This window comes from Thermobia domestica, chromosome 13 (genome assembly GCF_964235325.1).
Source record: "Thermobia domestica chromosome 13, izTheDome1.hap1.1, whole genome shotgun sequence".
In the NCBI taxonomy this organism is placed as follows: Eukaryota; Metazoa; Arthropoda; class Insecta; order Zygentoma; family Lepismatidae; genus Thermobia; species Thermobia domestica.
The window spans coordinates 69,469,695-69,490,180 of record NC_137466.1 but is presented as its reverse complement, the minus strand read 5'-3'; the positions used below and the strand labels follow the sequence as shown (position 1 = coordinate 69,490,180).

General features: G+C 34.6%; 1 protein-coding gene across 1 annotated transcript in view; it reads right to left on the bottom strand.

Annotated features, from left to right (window-relative positions):
- Window positions 1-20,486, bottom strand: part of LOC145669211 (uncharacterized) — a 72,468-nt gene that overhangs the window by 16,824 nt on the left and 35,158 nt on the right. The window contains exon 2 of the mRNA XM_081737538.1: window positions 1,781-2,040. Within this exon, the coding sequence (XP_081593664.1) occupies window positions 1,781-2,024 (244 nt within the window). The 5' untranslated portion in view covers window positions 2,025-2,040. The remainder of the gene's footprint in view (window positions 1-1,780; window positions 2,041-20,486) is intronic.

The following is a 20,486-nucleotide window of genomic DNA, read 5'->3' as shown; positions in this document are numbered from 1 at the left end:
CAACACGAGTAGAAGAGAATAACAAAGCGGCGTTATGGTTCACATGGAGACGCTCTTGCAATATTTTCCTTTGATAGTTTATTACTTGCACAATTGATTTTGTTTTTGCTTCACTGTGGATTCGTATCATACATGCGACTTAAAGTACAAAGTTTTTTTTTTATATACATAGCGGATTTCCAGAGCAAAGTGAGTTTGTGGTATGCTCAATTATCACATCAGACTACAGTTTGGCATATTTTTGGTGTTCTCCTGAGTGTCCGTTCTATTGTTACTACAACTCCCAGAACGAATGTCGATGGCAAAATAAAGGTTCACCGAACACGCTTTTTCCTAAACAAATTGCTCTCACAGTGTAACAAATACACCTGTGGTCGTGCAATCTGGTTACTTTAGGTACCTTTATCAGCAGAACAAAATATTATTACGAATTTTCCGGTCATATTGACGCTTTCCACACACATTCGTTTATTACGCATCCAGCAAGACTTTTCGAAGGTTGGAGTGAGGGGTAATTTCCGGACACTATACAGGGATAACCAGAAATGATCTCAGCATAATCTAAACGACATTTGAAGCGGAATATCGTGTAGATTACAGATATAAACTTTCATAGCAATCTCTTGCCAGGCAGAAAATGGCCCTTGTCGTGACTCATCCTTTATACTATTTCTAGGATTCTAATTTGGGTTCGTTTAGCAAGAGGTAAAACAATGAAATCTCAAATTAAACAAAACTTTTAATAGAGTTTAATTTGGAGTGTAAATTTAAGTGCCTGCTATTAAATAGTCTTATGCATTGAATTAAGTCTACTATAAACAAATTCCTTTACCAAATACCTGATAAATCCTGATGATGATGCACATTCCAATTTGTGCTATAGATTATAGTTCAGATCCAATTCTGATATACTCTTGAATGGTGGCCGTTAACTATTGGGGAGACAAAGTAACGATGGCTTGGTACTGTCTTACTAGTTCCTTGTAAACTACGCTTATCACCCACTGTATTGGTGGTGATGAACGTTCCACAAATACTGTTTCACATATAAAAAAGACCAGTTTATTTTTGCTATAGTTTAAAACTAAGTCTGTTAAACACAGAATATTAAACGTAAGTTGTGTACACGATGATAACCAACAGATCGAGCAACGTCTGAATTCTGAATACCACTGCACACCACCTTTAAAATTACATATTAGGCTGATAATCTAAAAGCTGGTGGACATGACGTAAGACACATGGAGTGTGAAAACTTTTCTGAGTCTGGGTTCCAGGTGTTCCAGAACAAATTTCGGAATATAGGAAGTAAGAACTATGTCTGTGCTAGATTTCCGTAATGAGCTCATTCGTTATATAAGTGAAGTGCATAAAACGACTTCACAGACGTTATTATCTAATAGAGTGTTTACAACACGATTCAATTCTTCACATACAATTATTCACAAGTGAACTTAGTTCTGTATTTTCTGGTGTTTCGTAAACTTATACCACTAAAATGAAAATTATATTTAATTCTAAATAAAATCTATTATTAAGACTACGACAATATTAATAGTGAGTAGCAGTGTCACCAGATAATCTTTACGCTACAGCATAATTTTTCCGAAGTAAAGAACAGTGATAATAATGCTACTACTACTACTACTACTACTACTACTATTACTACTACTAATACTAATAATATTAATAATAATAATAATAATAATAATAATAATAATAATAATAATAATAATAATAATAATAATAATAATAATAATAATAATAATAATAAACATACCCTCTACTGTTCTCCAAACATCATCGCCGAAATGGAATACCAGAGCCCAATGAGATAGTGGACCAATCGGTGCACTACCTTTTGATGTAGAACATCCTATAGTACTTGATCCTACTTTGAATGTCCTTTTGAATAAGTATACTGTTGCCTTTCTTGGGGTGTTATCGTTGTCGGGGATAATACCGAAGTCATTGCTTCTCAAAGAAGAAGAATCAGATTTTGTAGATCTCGAAGAATGTGACATCTTAAGCGGTAATATACTGAAAAAGTAATAGATATTATTTTACTAATACTGTATGCCTTACTTGTGCAGTACATACACACAGGTACAAATACATATAATGGAAGACACAAATAAATATAAAATAAATATATTGCACACTTACATAATATTGTAATGTACCACGTGCTTGTGTTTATAAACACCCAACATTTGATCGTGTTTACAAAACATAACAACAACAACCTCGTGCACTTTACTACATTTTACGTTGAAGTACTACAAGTAGCAGACAAAATATAAAAACCTCATCTACACTCACATGACGACGAGGCAATAGCAGCGCCACCGCCTATATAACGGAGAGTATTCCATGGACAGTTATCAGTTTGCGATTGGTCACCCCTCCTTTAGCTTGCCTGGAGCTCTAGGAGATACCCAACACAAAACCTCTAGTTTCCTTCGAAACTCTAGGCTTTTCCTTTCCTCTTCGGGTGACCCTTGCATTAGAGAAATTACATTATTGGACTATTCTTGAAGAATACTGTTTGTACTGTATTTTGTAATACAACCGGTAGTGGGAAAATATTCCGGACATATTATTTTACACCAGTAAGCTCTACCTACTCCTTCATAGCGGAATTTTACAATATGAAGGATTAAGAGTCAGACTGTGTCCATTCTTGATCGAGATTGAGATAATGTTTCTTTCACATCATATATGAGACAAGTCCATCATATATGAAAGTCCAGTATCTCCAGAAACATTTTTGTACAAAATATACAAGCATAATCTCTCATTTAATACTGAATTGTTATATATTGTCTACATAGTGCCGTACTGTTGGTGGGGCAAGCAGAGAGCTAAGTCCTTCAGGAAAAGTAACAAAGGGCATGGATGGATAAGTATAGTGAAATGGCCCCAGATGAATCTTGGAACGACAAGTGGGTGGTATGTAGGTACCCCCAAGATATATCATCTCACGTTTTTCACGGGCTATATTTTCGTGACCATTCTACCTACTCCTAGGTCCTTGGTTCTATTCTCGTTCACTTTATTGGAAACAAACTTTTATCATTACTTTCGTTGTTTTACACATGTATTGCTTATAGGAACAACAATCTTTATGGTTGATTGTCATTTCCTTTATATTTTCTAATTTACCTCAAGGAGAGAGGGATTCAAGAAGAGAGTAAATAGAGAGAAAACGGTTGGATGACAATACATTCGTTTCATCCAAACCTGGAAGTTATGTAAACAGTTCGTTTTCTTCCTGACGCAAAGGCATCGGATGACTAGTCAAGAAACCGCAAACAAAAACAGCTGAAGGTTATGTTGCACGACCAATGCATACGTGACCTAGTTAAAAAAAATAAAAAAAAAACAGGATATTGGCTCGATATAAATCAAGTGATGCCACAATTCAGGAAATTTCAGTAGGATGATAACATAAAGTTTCAGGTAGGAGTGATGTGATGCTTCTGATCAAGTGAGATACCATCTCCCGAATATCCGACTTCTCTCTCTCCCTGCTTAGACAATCACTTACGTATTTTGATTGTTGAAGAAAACAGATTCCGGATAAGCAATTGCGTATGGCTCTCGTACTATCTTTCTTCCTTCCTCACATGGACAAGTGAAGAAGAGACTCATCCTGATTTCTGGTAAAATCCAGAACATCACACCACCACATGCGTCAACAGTGACGGAGTCGGCATGATAAAATGACCGAATCAGTCAGACTTTGAATGAGTTCAGTGCGATTGACAGTGTAGTGTTCATCAAGTGTCAACACATTGCACGAAGCCTAACATCATTTTTCAGGTAAATATGTTTCTGTTTTAAGTAACCTTTTGGTGGCAGGCAGCCTTGGAACATATTCAATATGGCAAAGTACTAGTGGAGAACTCTCAACAAAAATTCATTATCTTTCAAATGCTAGAATAACTTAAATTCTATAGTAAAGGTTATGACTAGCTTGAGTGGAAATGATTGCAATTAATATTTGACATTGTAATTTGTAAAGTCCCTTTATTGTGTAATTACTTAAACTTGAAATTTGAAACAGCTAAGTTGCTATATTTTGTCAAAGCATTTGAAAATTTTGTCTCAGCACTCCGCTGTTACACATGTATTCTGAGTTTTGCAAACTACTCTGTTTCCTTCCTTCTCTTTTCTTGTTATCTTTATTTTAATTTAATAAATTGTATATTGTTAAATGAAGAAGAGAGTTCTTTCTTTCCTAAACCCATCCTTTCTACGATAGAAATGTAGGGTACAACTAGATGGGTATATCGTGATCCCTATATCCCTAGACAAAGTTTAACGTGTAGTATCTCATGTTTCTCTGCCTTCTGGCCGGGAAACCTGAGCCGTGAGACGTTTCAAACCTCAACTCTCATTGGTCCATGAGAAATTGCGTAAAATCCAAAAAGTGGGATTAGTTTATTTCTCAAAAATGGCTCGATCGATTTTCTTCAAACTTGGATGTATGCATATATGTATACAAAGGTTTTCTCTGAAAAAATTAACAGCTCCCCCTGACCATTTCCACCCTCAAAATAATTCGATTCAATATTTTGAGCCCCTTTTGATCTGTGATAGTCTGCGAGCATAATTGTAAAAAAATAGTTTTAGATGTCGCTTTAGCCCTACAATTACATATATGTTTTCCAAAATTGTATCACGAGTACGCCATGGTCAAAATTAGCCAAAACCGACCATATCACACCTGAAAGGGGGCAGTTGCAAAACGAACAGCTATTGATGTAACTTTAGCATATTTACTACTTAAATGAATGAGAAATCACACCTGAAAAGCACCAAACTCACTGAGGCCCCATTTGATGGACTGTGTAGTCTCCATCCTTTTTTTGAGCCAAACTGAAACTGTTAATATTGATGTTTATTTCATATGAATCAATCAGCCTGAATATGAATATGAAGTGAAAATTGCCATTAAACTCCCGTAAATATCCCATTTGAGGATTCTGAAGCTTCAGTGTGAGTGCTCATATAAAAAATCAATGTTACTTATACCTATAGTGTATAATCAAAGTGAAATAACCTCAGCTGGAAAGAGAATAACCATCAACACCATAATGTGATGCAACCTTTGCTGTAGTATCTTCTACAGGTCCTGAGAGGGGGGATGGGAATAAGAAGTAGAGTAGTGGAAAACGGAAACATTTGAATAAAATGTATTTTCATCCAAGAAATAAAGAAAATAAAATGCAAACGGAAAGTAAGTTACACGTAAGAAGTACAGGTATTTCAATGTGTGAAACAAGTAAGGATGAAGGGAACATTGTAGTACGTACGTCAATCCTTGTCACTGCTTTCAATTATGACCACACAAATATCGTAATCGAATATATTGCTCAATATTTAGGCAGGTTTGGGAATCCTCGACAAGTATCTTTCATAACTAAGGTAATAAATAATGGCTGCAACATGGGACCAAGAGCCAACTGTTGGCAATCCATTTGCACAGTCGCAACAATACCTAATTACATTTCTGTAACCTTCTGTATTTGGTTTTAGATTAAGCATTTGTATGTCTTGAATGCAATGTCGTTTTCAATATCTTTTTGTTGTCTTTAACATGCTGCATATTAATATTATCTCTTTCATCCAACATTTCAGCCAAATAACATATTACCTGTTTATATTGGAAGGATCCACAAAACAATCCTTCAAACAGTGACGGATCTAGAAGGTAAAAAGTGGGGGACAGCCATAACCCTGATTATGAAGGTATATCATTAGTTTACCATAAACTTCAAAAACTATATAAATAATAGGTTCAATTATTTTCGTCACTCGAAAAACAGGAAGCGCTTGGGTCCCCCCGGCCAGATCCACCACTGCTTTCATATATTTTCTGGTCATTCAAGGAAATTCTTCAAGATCCTGTGAAGAAATAGATGTAAACGGAATTTCTCTTTTCGCAATTTCTTATGTTCAATAAAGGCTGCAAAGGTGTTTTCGTTTCCTGAAGTTTTCGCAGATTTCATGATTGCGGTGATTGCGGAGTGGTTTTCATCTGGTGTCACACGTATGGAGAATTTATTGTGTAGAAAACTAGCAATTCTATATTACGGGCCGATACTAGCTATCATTTCATTGTCAAATATTTCATCTAAGAGACGATACTTTTCTTTCAGAATTCCATGTGTAGTTTCAATTGCCCAACGAATTCTTGTAACAAACCTGTATCATTTGTTTCTGCAGTGGACCATTGTAATTTTTTGCCTTTAAATGCAAGCATAGAAACTTCATAACCTTTGTTCTCAATATAAGTTTTACAGGGTCTATATTTTAATCCATTGACTACTAATTTACTAATATAAAAGTACAATTCTCATGTAGATTGGGGCTCTTGCAACCCACGCTTCTGGCTGTTGGTATTCCTTTTTTCGAGACAAATTCACACAACCACAAAGATTCATTGTTTCGTGTTTGTCTTAAAGTGATAAGGGTGTTCATTCCCAAATAAATTGTTAATTACCAACAGTTTTACTCTCTCTCATACTAGGGATGGGGTCGCCACAGACCATCAAATGGGGGCTCAGTGAATTTGGCACTTCAGGTATGATTTCTCATTCATTCACGTAGCAAATATGTTAAAGCTACATCAATGGCTGTTCGTTTTGCAATTGCCCCCTTTCAGGTGTGGTATGATTGGCTTTTCCTAATTTTGACCATGGAGTACCCGCGAAAAATATGTGATTGTAGGGTTAAAGGATATCTAAAATTATTTCTTTCATAATGTGCTCGCAGACCATCATAGGTCAAAACGGGCTCAAAATATTGAATCGAATTTTTTTGAGGGTAGAAATGGTAGGGGAAGCTTTAATTTTTTCAGAGAAAGCCCTTGTATACACATATACATACATCCAAGTTTGAACAAAATCGATCGAGCCATTCTTGAGAAATAAATTAATCCCACTTTTTCGAATTTGCGCTATTTCTCATGAACCAATAAGAGTTGAGGTTTGAAACGTGAGGGATTAATTATCTTGGGGGTACTTATGTATCACCCACTTGTCGTCCTAAGATTCATCTACTACCCTAACCTTTGGTGAGGGTAGTAGATGAGTGCGTATGAGAGGAAGCTAGGAGTTGGATAATTAATTTGATTAATTCAGTTATTGCTTTTTTTCGTTAGCGTTGATATTTTGACCAAAGTAGGAAATTAAAATTTCGATCCCTCCCAACTAAAATTCCGATCTGATCATTTGATGTTAAATTGAGTATATTTGTGTCTGAATAATCCAATTCCTCAGAAAGAAAGTTTTTCATGTATTTTTGCCGATTCAGTTGTTTCATTTCTATATTTTTACCGTACCAGTTATTTTTGAATTTCATTGCCTTGCTTTCTAAAAGTAAAATACTAGCTGATGAATTGTCAGTTGCTGATTTGGGTACAGAATTTTTACGAAGGTTTGCGAAGAGGAGAGTTTAAGATTGCTATGATAGCAGTAATTACTATCTGTTAGTAAGAGGATGATTAATCCGATCGAGCGGAACATAGTGTTCGTATCATTAGTTGCAAGCTGATGCGATTAGCGATAAAGTTTGTGATTCTGATTATTAAAAATTATAGAGTATCTATATAAATGAACAGACTAATAGTTATATTAACTGAATTACAATTAATTGAAATTCTTGGGATTTTTTGGGTTATGTTTTGCGAGAGTTTGGAAACTAAAAATTGTCAAGTTGCAGATTTATCATCAGCATAATTGGATTTTGAAATTGCATTGAGGATTTGAATTCACGATTTGAGTCGATCTATAAGTCTCGGATTAGGGTTAGGATTTGCGTGAATTTTAGGAAATTTTGAAAACTATTTAACTTCGGATAATGAAGACAGATGTTAGGATTGGAATCTTGTTTGTTCCTATTAAATCGAGTTATCTTGTTAATATTTCGAATACTTGTTGAAGTTTAACTAGGCTTCCTCCCAAAATCCGGTTTCAACCAGTTTTTAGTATTTTTCATTCGCTTTGTATTTTCCGCCGCCAAAATTCTTTGCTCTGATTGGGAACTATTTCTGACGCCTTAGTATTATGGCGCGTATTCCGTTGTTCTACTTGGAAAGAGCTTCGAGCAAGACCATGTCTCTTTCCATTCGTGAAACTTTTTTTTTTTTTTTTTTTAGAAAAGCCGCATTAAAAGGTAAAATTAGTTTCAATTAAGGAATAAATAGTGAGGAAGCTTGTGAGAGTCTCAATTTAGTGGAATTTCATCTGAAAACAGTCAGAAAATCCGTGAAATATGGAATTCAGCTCAGCAGACGCCATGTTGGTGAACATTGATAGTTATGGACAGGATTAATATTGGTTTGTGATCTCTCGAAACGAAGTTTTTGAAGATTAATGCTTTCCTTTAAAACTTCCTTCACCCTCCAAATGCTCAGATTAGGATTGCGGCAACCTGTCCATATATCTATATCTATACCTATCTATCTATCTATCTATCTATCTATCTATCTATCTATATATATATATATATATATATATATATATATATATATATATATATATATATATATATATATATATATATATATTAAATATACTCCATGGTTCTGGATAATCACAATAACATTTTAAAACACATTTTTCTGACCAGAACAAAATGAATTATTTAATAATTATACGATTTTTGTTACAGTTTCAAGGACCTAACGTCCTCTTCATCAGACATGGAGAAAAGACAGATGACAGCAAATCTTATATCTTCCTCAGCCGTTAGTTAGCATTTTCATTTATCTATATATCATTTATCATATATATATAGTTAGGTCCTTGAAACTGTAACAAAAATCGTATAATTATTAAATAATTCATTTTGTTGTGGCCAGGAAAATGTGTTTAAATATATATATATATATATATATATATATATATATATATATATATATATATATATATATATAATATGTATGTATGTATTATACGTAGTTTATGTGATTTTTTAACTGACTGTACTTGTAGGCTTCCTTGTAGTCAATGTCGCCGATTTCTCAGTAAATTTGGGGGGGCATTCAGATGTAGAAGGTATATATATATAAGAATTTTAAGACAAATTGCATTCAAATTATGCCAAATATTGCATATTCATAAATAAAATAGGGGCCTACGTGAGCTTTGGGGAGGACCGTGCCCCCAGGTTCGGCGCCCTTGCTTGTAGTTAAATTTCATTATGTCAGTGTAAATTAGCATAGGGACTCTCATTTATTCTTAAATTGACAAAAGCTTCAAACGGAAATGGGTTGAGTAATTTTCGTGGGGGTTCTTTTCCCTTCAGGAAAGGGACCCATCTTCCTTTTCGTTAATAGTTTTAATATGTCCCTCTTGGGGCATTGATATAACTTTGTAATTGGAAAAATGAATTAGTTTGATAGAAGGGCCATTCAGTTTTGATTATTCCCTTCCTTTTGAGTTCCCGAGCCGGTTTACAATGGGGTAATATTAGTGATTGGTTCAGATTATACTTCGTAATTAATATGTTTAGTGAAATGTGTTAGCATGTATGTATAATTTAGTATGTAGAAAACAGGAGTAATGTATGTGAAAGCATGATTTATTTATTTAAGGACAGTGTGTTGTTGCTCATTGATTATTCATCTCGTTTGGTTCGTCGGAATAAGTATATTGATCAATGATGAAAATTTATAGTAATTCCGTACCATTATCTCATGGTATACGACGCATAGTCAGGTTTTCGTACAGTACAAAGCGTGTTTAGTAGTACAAAGTTTGTTTTCATGCTGCCATGCCATCTAGCGTTAAGTGAAGAATTATTCCCGCTAGTGTTTTGTTCCTCCAAAGCTTCTAGAAAAGTCAAAAATTACCCTTCTTTTGTGATTACACTAGCCTGCAAAATTAAGGTCACTAAAAAGTATTTAAAATATAATTGCTAATCTTTATGCATTTTGGTACCCTGATTCCAAAAATAACATTCATATTTCTGTATCACGTAAGGTTTCTGTATAAAAGAGTCATACCTGCAAAGAAAACACCTTATATATTCTTACTTTATCAACGTAATTTATGAAAAGTTAACCTTTCTGTTTTTAATTAAAACGAACAAATATGTTTACAGGTCCTCATGTTGCCCCTTTGCATGAAAACACCGTCTTCGGCATTTTCCTTTGTGGGTTGGTTGTGGAAGGTCTCTCTGCAGCATCCAACAGTAATCGCTAGCATGTTGACTTTCTATCTTTCCGGGCACGTTCGCTCCCGTACCCTTAATACTTTGATAGAATTGCTCTCCCTGTTTGATACATATTACTGGGAAGTAATCTAAATGTTTATTAAGGAAGCAGTTTTAAACTCATTGAGCATCCCAAATCTTTGGATTTTACTAACCTGTTTTCTACAATAGGCTTGAAGTTAGGATCCTTAAAATTACCAGGAAGTTTGTGAATTACTTCTTCAAACGATTTCCAAGTCTCTTGCTCAGGTGCGGTCATCATAACATCGAACTCCTTATCTTTCATTAGTTTTCTGATGTCAGGACCAATAAATACACCCTCTTTCAATTTAGCTACTAAAAGTTCTGGAAATTTTTCAGTCAAGTAACGTAAACACTCTCCCCCTTTTGACAGCTTTTACGAGCTGTTTCATGCCAGCAAGTTTAATATGAAGTGTCAGAAACAGGATTTTACTAGGATCAACTAAGCTTTCCCGCATTACATTTTTACCTCCAGACTGTAGGAATGTTTGAGATGGCCAAGTGATGAGCTCTATTCCTGATATCTTATTCGCGGAGAAAACACGGATATTTGGTCTAATCTGCCTGATTCCTAGAATTATGAAAATAATTTTTAAATCACTGCATATTGACCAGCCGTAAGTTTTGAGAGGATTACAGATAGATTTTCGTAATTTTCTTATAGTAACACAGAGTGAGAAACTCCAACTTTGGTGTATCTACTACCATTGTGTAGCAACACTGCTTTAATGAACGTTTCAAGGACTCGATGAACAATCCCGAGTCCTTAACCCCATATTGTATATTTAGCTCCTCCATTAATCCATCGACATTGGAAAATTATACTAGACTTTCTTCTTGACAAAAGTAAGGCGTGAGATATCTTTCTCTTCTTCAAAACCAAGAAAAAGAAGTACCTGGTGCTAAAAGATGTTTTTCTTCAGTCGAGAACCCATTCCTTTGTAAGACTCAAATCTCTAACTAAATCATCAAAAATAGCCCATTGTTTCCTGCAATAGCTTCAAACTAATCTGTATCCTGATCATCATCAACTTCAGAACTTATGTTGGTGTCTTCTAATGTTTGTGCACGAGTTGGCATATGTATTTCTGAGCAGTGCAAAACGGGGCGTCTTGCTGAAGGTAGATTTGGATAGACAATGCGCTTTGTTGTTGTTGTTGTTGAACCCTTGTATGTTGCACGAACAGAAATAGGTCATCGGTATGACTTCGGAGTTCTCTCTAGAACATAGGCTCACCGAAACAAAAAGACTGTCTTGTTCTTTCCCACCACTTTCAAAGGTCTTTCACACATGCATAGGGGAGCCCAGGTTTTATCTTTGTCACCTAGTTTACACCAAAATAAGAGAATAACTTTCTGAACAAAGTTTATGTTATGCTAATATTTCTTCACTGCATATTTTCCACAAATGAAATAATACAAATCTAGTGAGTTCCGACAACCCCTTGGGGTCAATTACACCATTTCACAAACACTATGGAGAATTAAAAACGCGCACCATATAGCGTTTACATTCAAAGCTAAGTCAATTTACGTTTAGCAAAGGTATACTTACAAAGAAATTAACTGACAATGCTATAAGAAATGTCTTTCTTTGCTATTACAATTTCACAAAGTTTAATAAAATAAAGAAAGGTGTCTGTTTAACAAATTTAGTTAAGAAAGAGAATTTTACTTAAGGAAAGTAAATTTAATTGCTAGGTAGTATATTGTTTCCTTCCTATACAATTACTTTGTAAATTTGAAGCTAAAGTATCATTAGTCTTCCCACATCTAGCGAGACGTATTTAATATGCCCTCTACAGAGCGTTCAGAGAAAGAGCCAAAGCATATGGCAAGATGTGCATTTATGAAGAAACCTTAGGTGATAGAGCATTTTCGATTATTCCGTTGAAATCAGCACCCTGAAATCTATAAGAATCACTTACTATTTCTAAACACTTTTTCCATTGCAGGCTAGTGTTATTGATGCATATATAGTAGTTCTGCTCCATATGAATACATGCGTAGACGAATTACATTACCAAGTAACTGTTCTGGAAACCACAATAAGTTATCTAGTCTAGTAATTAAATAATTGATAAAAAATAACTTCGCGCTTATTCTTAAACCGAAGTTTGCATACATAACACTATTCTGTCGTCAGACTGCAGTTTTAAATTCTCTCTCTTAGTCACGTTCTATGAAAGACCTCACTCTTGTCATTTTCAGAATATAAATGCATTTAGTTCTCATATTAAATTTTCACCATATATATAGTTAATATGAAGCCGTGAAGTGCAAATATGTATGTAGGAAGAATTAAGAGTTAGATTCTCGCGTATTGATCAGTATACGATAGTTTATGTAGTGAATAGTTGATTTCAATATATATAGAATGAGACTGCTTTGAACAGTCTTAGGCAAAATGAAGGAATTGGGTGTCTAAAAAGGAGTTTATGTTATAGAACGTGAATAAGAATAAACGAATAATAATAATGATAATATATATAGCGAGTGTAAGTAAATGATAGGACACCTATGAATATATGAGCCCAGTTGTAATTTTTGCCAGAAAGTATTGATATATATATAATGTTTCGTGAACTCACCATTACGTCAGAATTTTGTGTGAGGAAGGGTCTTATGTGAAAACGATGGGTCATGTTTTCACTTCGTGGCTTGGCATTCACTAATAACTGTAAATACTAACTGTTTATTCTGATCGGATGACATGAGTAGTGTTTATGTGGCAAATGATTTCGAACAATTTCCATGTGACTACAAAACAGAATAACAGTTTCTCCACTTAGTACAGTTTAATTATATGCGTCCAGTTTTACACTTATAATAGTACTCTACAACTTTGAACTTTTTTCCACGTCACCTGATTGAGCCAAGTTCATTACGGTTCGCAGAGGCAACGAAGTGGATAGGATTGAATAACCTAATAAATTTATTACAGTAGAATCTCGTTATTTCCGTACCAAAGTGTCGATATCCAGCCCTTAAATATTTTCATTTTCCTCAGTTTTTACACAAGGTTGTGATTGAAATTAAAGGACCTCTCAAGATGTAGCGAATCTTGCAAATTGCGAGCCACTAGTAAGATTTGACAAACAACTTGCTATTACTAAGTTTATTTTATTGTTTTTCTTTTAATTTTGGCAAATCCTAGTTATAATTTTCTCTATTTTATCGACTTTATTCTAGTTTTCCATACTTTACTTGTAATTCCTATGAGTTTTCTGAGAGGTAGGATATTACTTTTTATTGTTTTAGAAATTTCAAAATTTAGGGCAATGTCGCCTTGCCCCTCCTTCCTTCTTTTTCCCTTGTTGGTTTGGGCTGGAGACGGCTACTAGATAATAATTTCACAAGAAATAACTTGTGAAGTTCTTATTTACAAGACACAGACTTGCTACTTGGCTTTCCCGTTGGGCCACGCATTTAGTAGGTCACCTGTTTCGGCATATAAAAGTATATTTGGCTGTGGGTTGTCATATGTCAAAATTCGACCACTTATCTTTGTAGTATTTAGTGTACTAGTGTATTTTCCTTTGGCGCGCCGTTGTTTTCTTCTCTAGCTAAACTTCTATTTTCTCTTCTCTAAGATTTTTAAAAACTTTTTCAACCTCCCCCTGACCAACCTAATTTTCCAACAGAGATGTCCCGAGACACGATTCGTGGAGGTATTTGTTAATGTCAAATATTAAGGGACCATTTTCCATCACAATTTGACCCATCGTGATAGCGAGCGATAATTCAGTATACGATTCAATTTTTGCTTTCGTCTTTTTTATCATTTTCCATTTGAAATTCTCCCTTGTACTATTCATTATTTCTAATTTTGTTTCCGTTGATTAACATAGAAGTGAATGTTATGTAAATGTTTTGACCCATAAGTATTATTAACACTTTTAGAGTCATATATATGTATAATTTCTGTGTTTACGTGCCTGCCTTGCATTTTAAAGGTGCATTATTTTGAAAATTGTTTGATAATAGAAATGTTTATCATTATGCGCGGTTAATTAGTCGAATTTTGTTATATAGACCGATTTTTCTTATATGAAGTGTTGCAACCTTAGAATTTTATGAATCGGGGTCATTGATTTGAAAGATTAAATGATAATAGAGTATATGTATGTTGAGATATAAATACGTGTTGAATATACATGTGATATTGAAGTAAAATGTATAATGTTGAATTAAGTAGATAAATATGTGTAAATGGTCTTTGTACCTACCCCAAACGGTCGTTGGTTGCCATAGTTTTGAAATATTCGACGAATGTAAAATGTGAATTCAAAGTATACAGCCGCATTTTTTATATTCTCTTTAATAATAATGTAATATCTACTGTTCAACAATATCGTATATGAAACTATGGACGCAGTAGTAGGCCCCCCCGTTGGTGCGAATGACTCATCCTCACTCTCTTTTATGACCGGGGTGAAAGGTCAATGACCTGGCCCGGGGTCAATGACCTAGGGGTACCTAGGACCACCCCCTCTAAATTTTGGCAGGGGTACCATGGCCCACCCCTAAATTTTGGCAGGGGTACCTAGGACCACCCCCCTTAAATTTTGGAAATTGCCAAATCTAAAAATTTGGTATGGTAGCCTAGGACCGTAGTGTGTACCTCTATCAGTATTGGGTGTCTATGTCGTTCCCTTTCAGGGGTAAAAAATTGCCAAAAATTCAAATTTCGGGGGTTTTTAACCTAATTTATCCCCTTTGATGAGGTGTTATTACCCTATATAGTTATATGGGCGTATACAGGGGTCCATTCCCTTTCATAAGACATGGGTATATTAATGCACCCTTGAAAAATTTGGGAGGGGTACCTTGGCCCACCACCTAAATTTTGGGAATTCACCAATTTAAACATTGGGTATTATAGTACAGGACCCTAATATGTATTATGATAAATTTGGGTGGTCCACCTCGTTCCCTTCTAGGGGGTACACAATTGCCAAAATATAAACGTAAGTAATACGTTGTACCACGTGTTTGGTTTCGACCTAAGTTATCCCCTTTGATGAGGTGTTATTACCCTATATGGTTATATGGGCGTATACAGGGGTCCATTACCTTTCATAAGACATGGGTATATTAATGCACCCCTTTAAAAATTTGGGAGAGGTACCTTGGCCCACCCCTTCATTTTTAGAAATTGCCCAATTTAAACATTTGGTATAATAGTATAGAACCCTAGTATGTATCACTATAAATTTGGGTGGTCCACCTTGTTCCCTTTCATGGGTACAAAATTACCAAATTTTAGTACAACCACGTGTTTGGTCTTTTGACCTAATTTATCCCCTTTGATGAGGTGTTATTACCCTATATGGTTATATGGGCGTATACATTGGTCCATTACCTTTCATAAGACATGGGTATATTAATGCACCCCTTTAAAAATTTGGGAGAGGTACCTTGGCCCACCCCTTCATTTTTAGAAATTGCCCAATTTAAACATTTGGTATAATAGTATAGAACCCTAGTATGTATCACTATAAATTTGGGTGGTCCACCTTGTTCCCTTTCATGGGTACAAAATTACCAAATTTTAGTACAATCACGTGTTTGGTCTTTTCACCTAATTTATCGCGTTTGATGAGGTGTTATTATCCTATATCGTTATATGGGCGTATACAGGGGTTCATTACCTTTCATAAAACATGTGTATATTGGTGCACCCCTTGAAAAATTTGGGAGGGGTACCTTGGCCCACCCCTTTAAATTTTGGAAATTGCCCAATTTAAACATTTGGTATAATAGTATAGAACCCTATTATGTATCACTATAAATTTGGGTGGTCCACCTCGTTCCCTTTCATGGGTACACAATTGCCAAATTTAGTACAACCACGTGTTTGGTCTTTTGACCTAATTTATCACCTTTGATGAGGTGTTATTATATTATATCGTTATATGGGCGTATACAGGGGTTCATTTCCTTTCATAAGACATAGATATATTAATGCACTCCTTGAAAAATTTGGGAGGGGTACCTTGGACCACCCTTTAATTTTGGAAATTGCCCAATTTAAACATTTGGTATAATAGTATAGGACCCTAATATATATTACTATAACCTCGTTCCCTTTTAGGGGTACAAAATTGCCAAAATATAAACGTAAGCAATACGTTGTACCACGTGTTTCGTTTTTTACCTAATTTATTCCATTGGATGAGGTCCTATTACCTTATATGTTATATGGTCACATATGGGGATTCATTTCCTATCATAAGACATAGGTACATTTGTGCACCCGGGAGGGGTACTTTGACCCACCCCTTTAATTTTGGAAATTGTCCCTTTTATATGTTTGGTATTATAGTATAGGACCCTAATATAAATTACTATAAATTTTGGTGGTTCTTTACTAATGAGTGCACAAACTTTTAAAAGTGTCAAATCAAACCTTGAAACAAAAATTTCAAACAAAAATTTCGAAACAAAAATCTTTGAAACAAAAGTTTGAAAATTTTTGAAACTATAAAACTTAGAAACGAAAAAAATTCAAACAAAAAAATTTCAAACGAAAAAAATTCAAACAAAATTTTGAAACGAAAAAAATTTCAAACAAAAAATTTTAAACAAAATTTTGAAACGAAAATTTTTTTAAAATTTCAAACGAAAAATTTTTAAACAAAAAATTTTGAAACAAAAGTTGTCAGAAAAAATTTCAAATAAAATTCTGAAACAAAAAATTCAAACAAAAATTTGAAAGCAAGAATTTTCAAACAAAAAGTTTCAAAAAATTTTACGTTTCACGGTTGACCGTCAAACTTTATCCGGTTTTTAACTATTCGATTAACAAATAAACGGTTTTGATCATATTTATCAGTGAGTGTAAAATGTTGAACGAAACCAAGATTTTTAAATGTTAAACAAAACTTAAAACTGAATGCAGCAAAGATTTGAAAATCATCAACCAATCAGATTGCACGAAAGATAGTGATCAACCAATCAGATTGCAGGAAAGATAGTGATCAGCCAATCAAATTGCATTAACAATAACTTTGCTAGTGTCAGATTACATCACCTTATGATTAAATTTCAAACTGTTGTAGCATGTATTGCCTTTCGTCTATGAGTCATAAGATTCAATAAGGTTAGCTATCAGATTTCAAATCAATCACCACCAATGATCTTAGACTATGAGCTGTGACTAAAGTTCAATGTATTGTTTCAAATTTCGCGCCTTATGTTAAAATTCTGTTTATCACCATTCCCAAATTTAAAGAATACTTCTCTTGATATACCTAAGTCTTAGAATTAATCATATCATTATATGTTCAATAAGGTCAATAATGTCCGTCAATTGTTTACCTGAGTAGAACCAACTGTTTTCTAAAAGTGTGTGTACTCAAACTTAAGAAGTACCACAACAAAGGAAATGAATCCCTGTACACTACCCCATCAAGGACAATCACGTGGTACAACGTCTTGCTTACTTTTATATTTGGCGGGAATAATCAAAACCAATGACGCATTCTCAAATTATCCTACAAAGTTTCAATGTACCAATGTTCTGGACTCCTAATCCCATCATAGGTTAATAACTGATCACGTGATCATACTCATATTTGACAATGATTTACCCAATGAATGAGATACTATCCAATTTTAAGAACAATTACCAATTATTGATATGACAATAAGAAATGTACCCCCTCCCAAAATTTAAGATTGGTACACAAATACACCTGTGTCTTATGAAAAAGTAATAAATCCTGTACTTATTCAATAATAAAGCCGGTCAATAACCTTTAAATTTTGAATATTTGGTCATAAGAGGAATACCAATGGGTCCTAGAAAACGTTTACCGAATTTTGTTATTTGATAATTCCCAAATTTAAAAGGGAACATAAATATATAAAGGTAATAAACCATATAACGTGCTAAATAGGGGTCAATAACTTCCGAAATTTGATTTTTGGTAGTTCTTTACCCATGAAAGGGAACGATGTGGACCATCGAAATTTATAGTGGTACATATTGAAGTCCTGTACTATGATATCAAATGCTTATATTAAAAATTTCTAAAACCGAGTGGATGAGCCAAGATACCCCTCCCAAATTTTTAAAGGGTGCGTCAATGTACCCATGTCTTATGATAGGAAATGAACCCATATACATGACAATATAACCATATAAGGTAATAGAACCTCATCAAAGGGGAGAAATTGGGCCAAAAAACAAACACATGGTACAACATATTGCTTATGTTTATATTTTAGCAATTTTTACCCATGAAAGGGGACAAGATGGACCACCCAAATTTATCATGATACATGTTGAGGCATGTACTATGATACCGAATGCTCAAATTGGAAAATTTCCAAAATTTACCGGGGTTGGCCATGGTACCCCTTCCAAAAATTTAAAGAGTACATCAATGTACCCATGTCTTAAAATAGGAAATGGACCAATATATACATGACCATATAACCATATAAGGTAATAGGACCTCATCCAAGGGGATAAATTGAGCCAAAACCAAACACGTGGTTGTACTAAAATTTGGCAATTTCCTACCCATGAAAGGAAACGAGGTGAACCACCAAAATTTATAGTAATTTATATTAGGGTCCTATACTATAATACCAAACATATAAAAGGGACAATTTCCAAAATTAAAGGGGTGGGTCAAAGTACCCCTCCCGGGTGCACAAATGTACCTATGTCTTATGATAGGAAATGAATCCCCATATGTGACCATATAACATATAAGGTAATAGGACCTCATCCAATGGAATAAATTAGGTAAAAAAACGAAACACGTGGTACAACGTATTGCTTACGTTTATATTTTGGCAATTTTGTACCCCTAAAAGGGAACGAGGTTATAGTAATATATATTAGGGTCCTATACTATTATACCAAATGTTTAAATTGGGCAATTTCCAAAATTAAAGGGTGGTCCAAGGTACCCCTCCCAAATTTTTCAAGGAGTGCATTAATATATCTATGTCTTATGAAAGGTAATGAACCCCTGTATACGCCCATATAACGATATAAGATAATAACACCTCATCAAAGGTGATAAATTAGGTCAAAAGACCAAACACGTGGTTGTACTAAATTTGGCAATTGTGTACCCATGAAAGGGAACGAGGTGGACCACCCAAATTTATAGTGATACATAATAGGGTTCTATACTATTATACCAAATGTTTAAATTGGGCAATTTCCAAAATTTAAGGGGTGGGCCAAGGTACCCCTCCCAAATTTTTCAAGGGGTGCACCAATATACACATGTTTTATGAAAGGTAATGAACCCCTGTATACGCCCATATAACGATATAAGATAATAACACCTCATCAAAGGTGATAAATTAGGTGAAAAGACCAAACACGTGGTTGTACTAAAATTTGGTAATTTTGTACCCATGAAAGGGAACAAGGTAGACCACCCAAATTTATAGTGATACATACTAGGGTTCTATACTATTATACCAAATGTTTAAATTGGGCAATTTCTAAAAATGAAGGGGTGGGCCAAGGTACCTCTCCCAAATTTTTAAAGGGGTGCATTAATATACCCATGTCTTATGAAAGGTAATGGACCCCTGTATACGCCCATATAACTATATAGGGTAATAACACCTCGTCAATGGGATAAATTAGGTTAAAAAAACCCGAAATTTTAATTTTTGGCAATTTTTTACCCCTGAAAGGGAACGACATAGACACCCAATACTGATAGAGGTACATACTATGGTCCTAGGCTACCATACCAAATTTTTAGATTTGGCAATTTCCAAAATTTAAGGGGGGTGGTCCTAGGTACCCCTGCCAAAATTTAGGGGGTGGGCCATGGTACCCCTGCCAAAATTTAGAGGGGGTGGTCCTAGGTACCCCTAGGTCATTGACCCCGGGCCAGGTCATTGACCTTTCACCCCGGTCATAAAAGAGAGTGAGGATGAGTCATTCGCGCCAACGGGGGGGCCTACTACTGACGCATTTTACTTTATATTTTTACGTAACATAATATAGAAATATTTAATTTTTAACAAATTTTATATTTAAGTCTTTTATGTATTTGGATGATGATTGAAATAAATTAATATTACATAGAGCAATATTTCTCGAATTGTCGTCATCGAAGTATGTCCTTGTAGTTCTCTTACAAGGAATGTTAGTCCAAAAAGGACATAATAATAAATATCAAGTGAATTGGGTATTACCCACTATAGGTATCACATAGGAATGGTGCAACCCAGAAACCTGATTTGCGTCA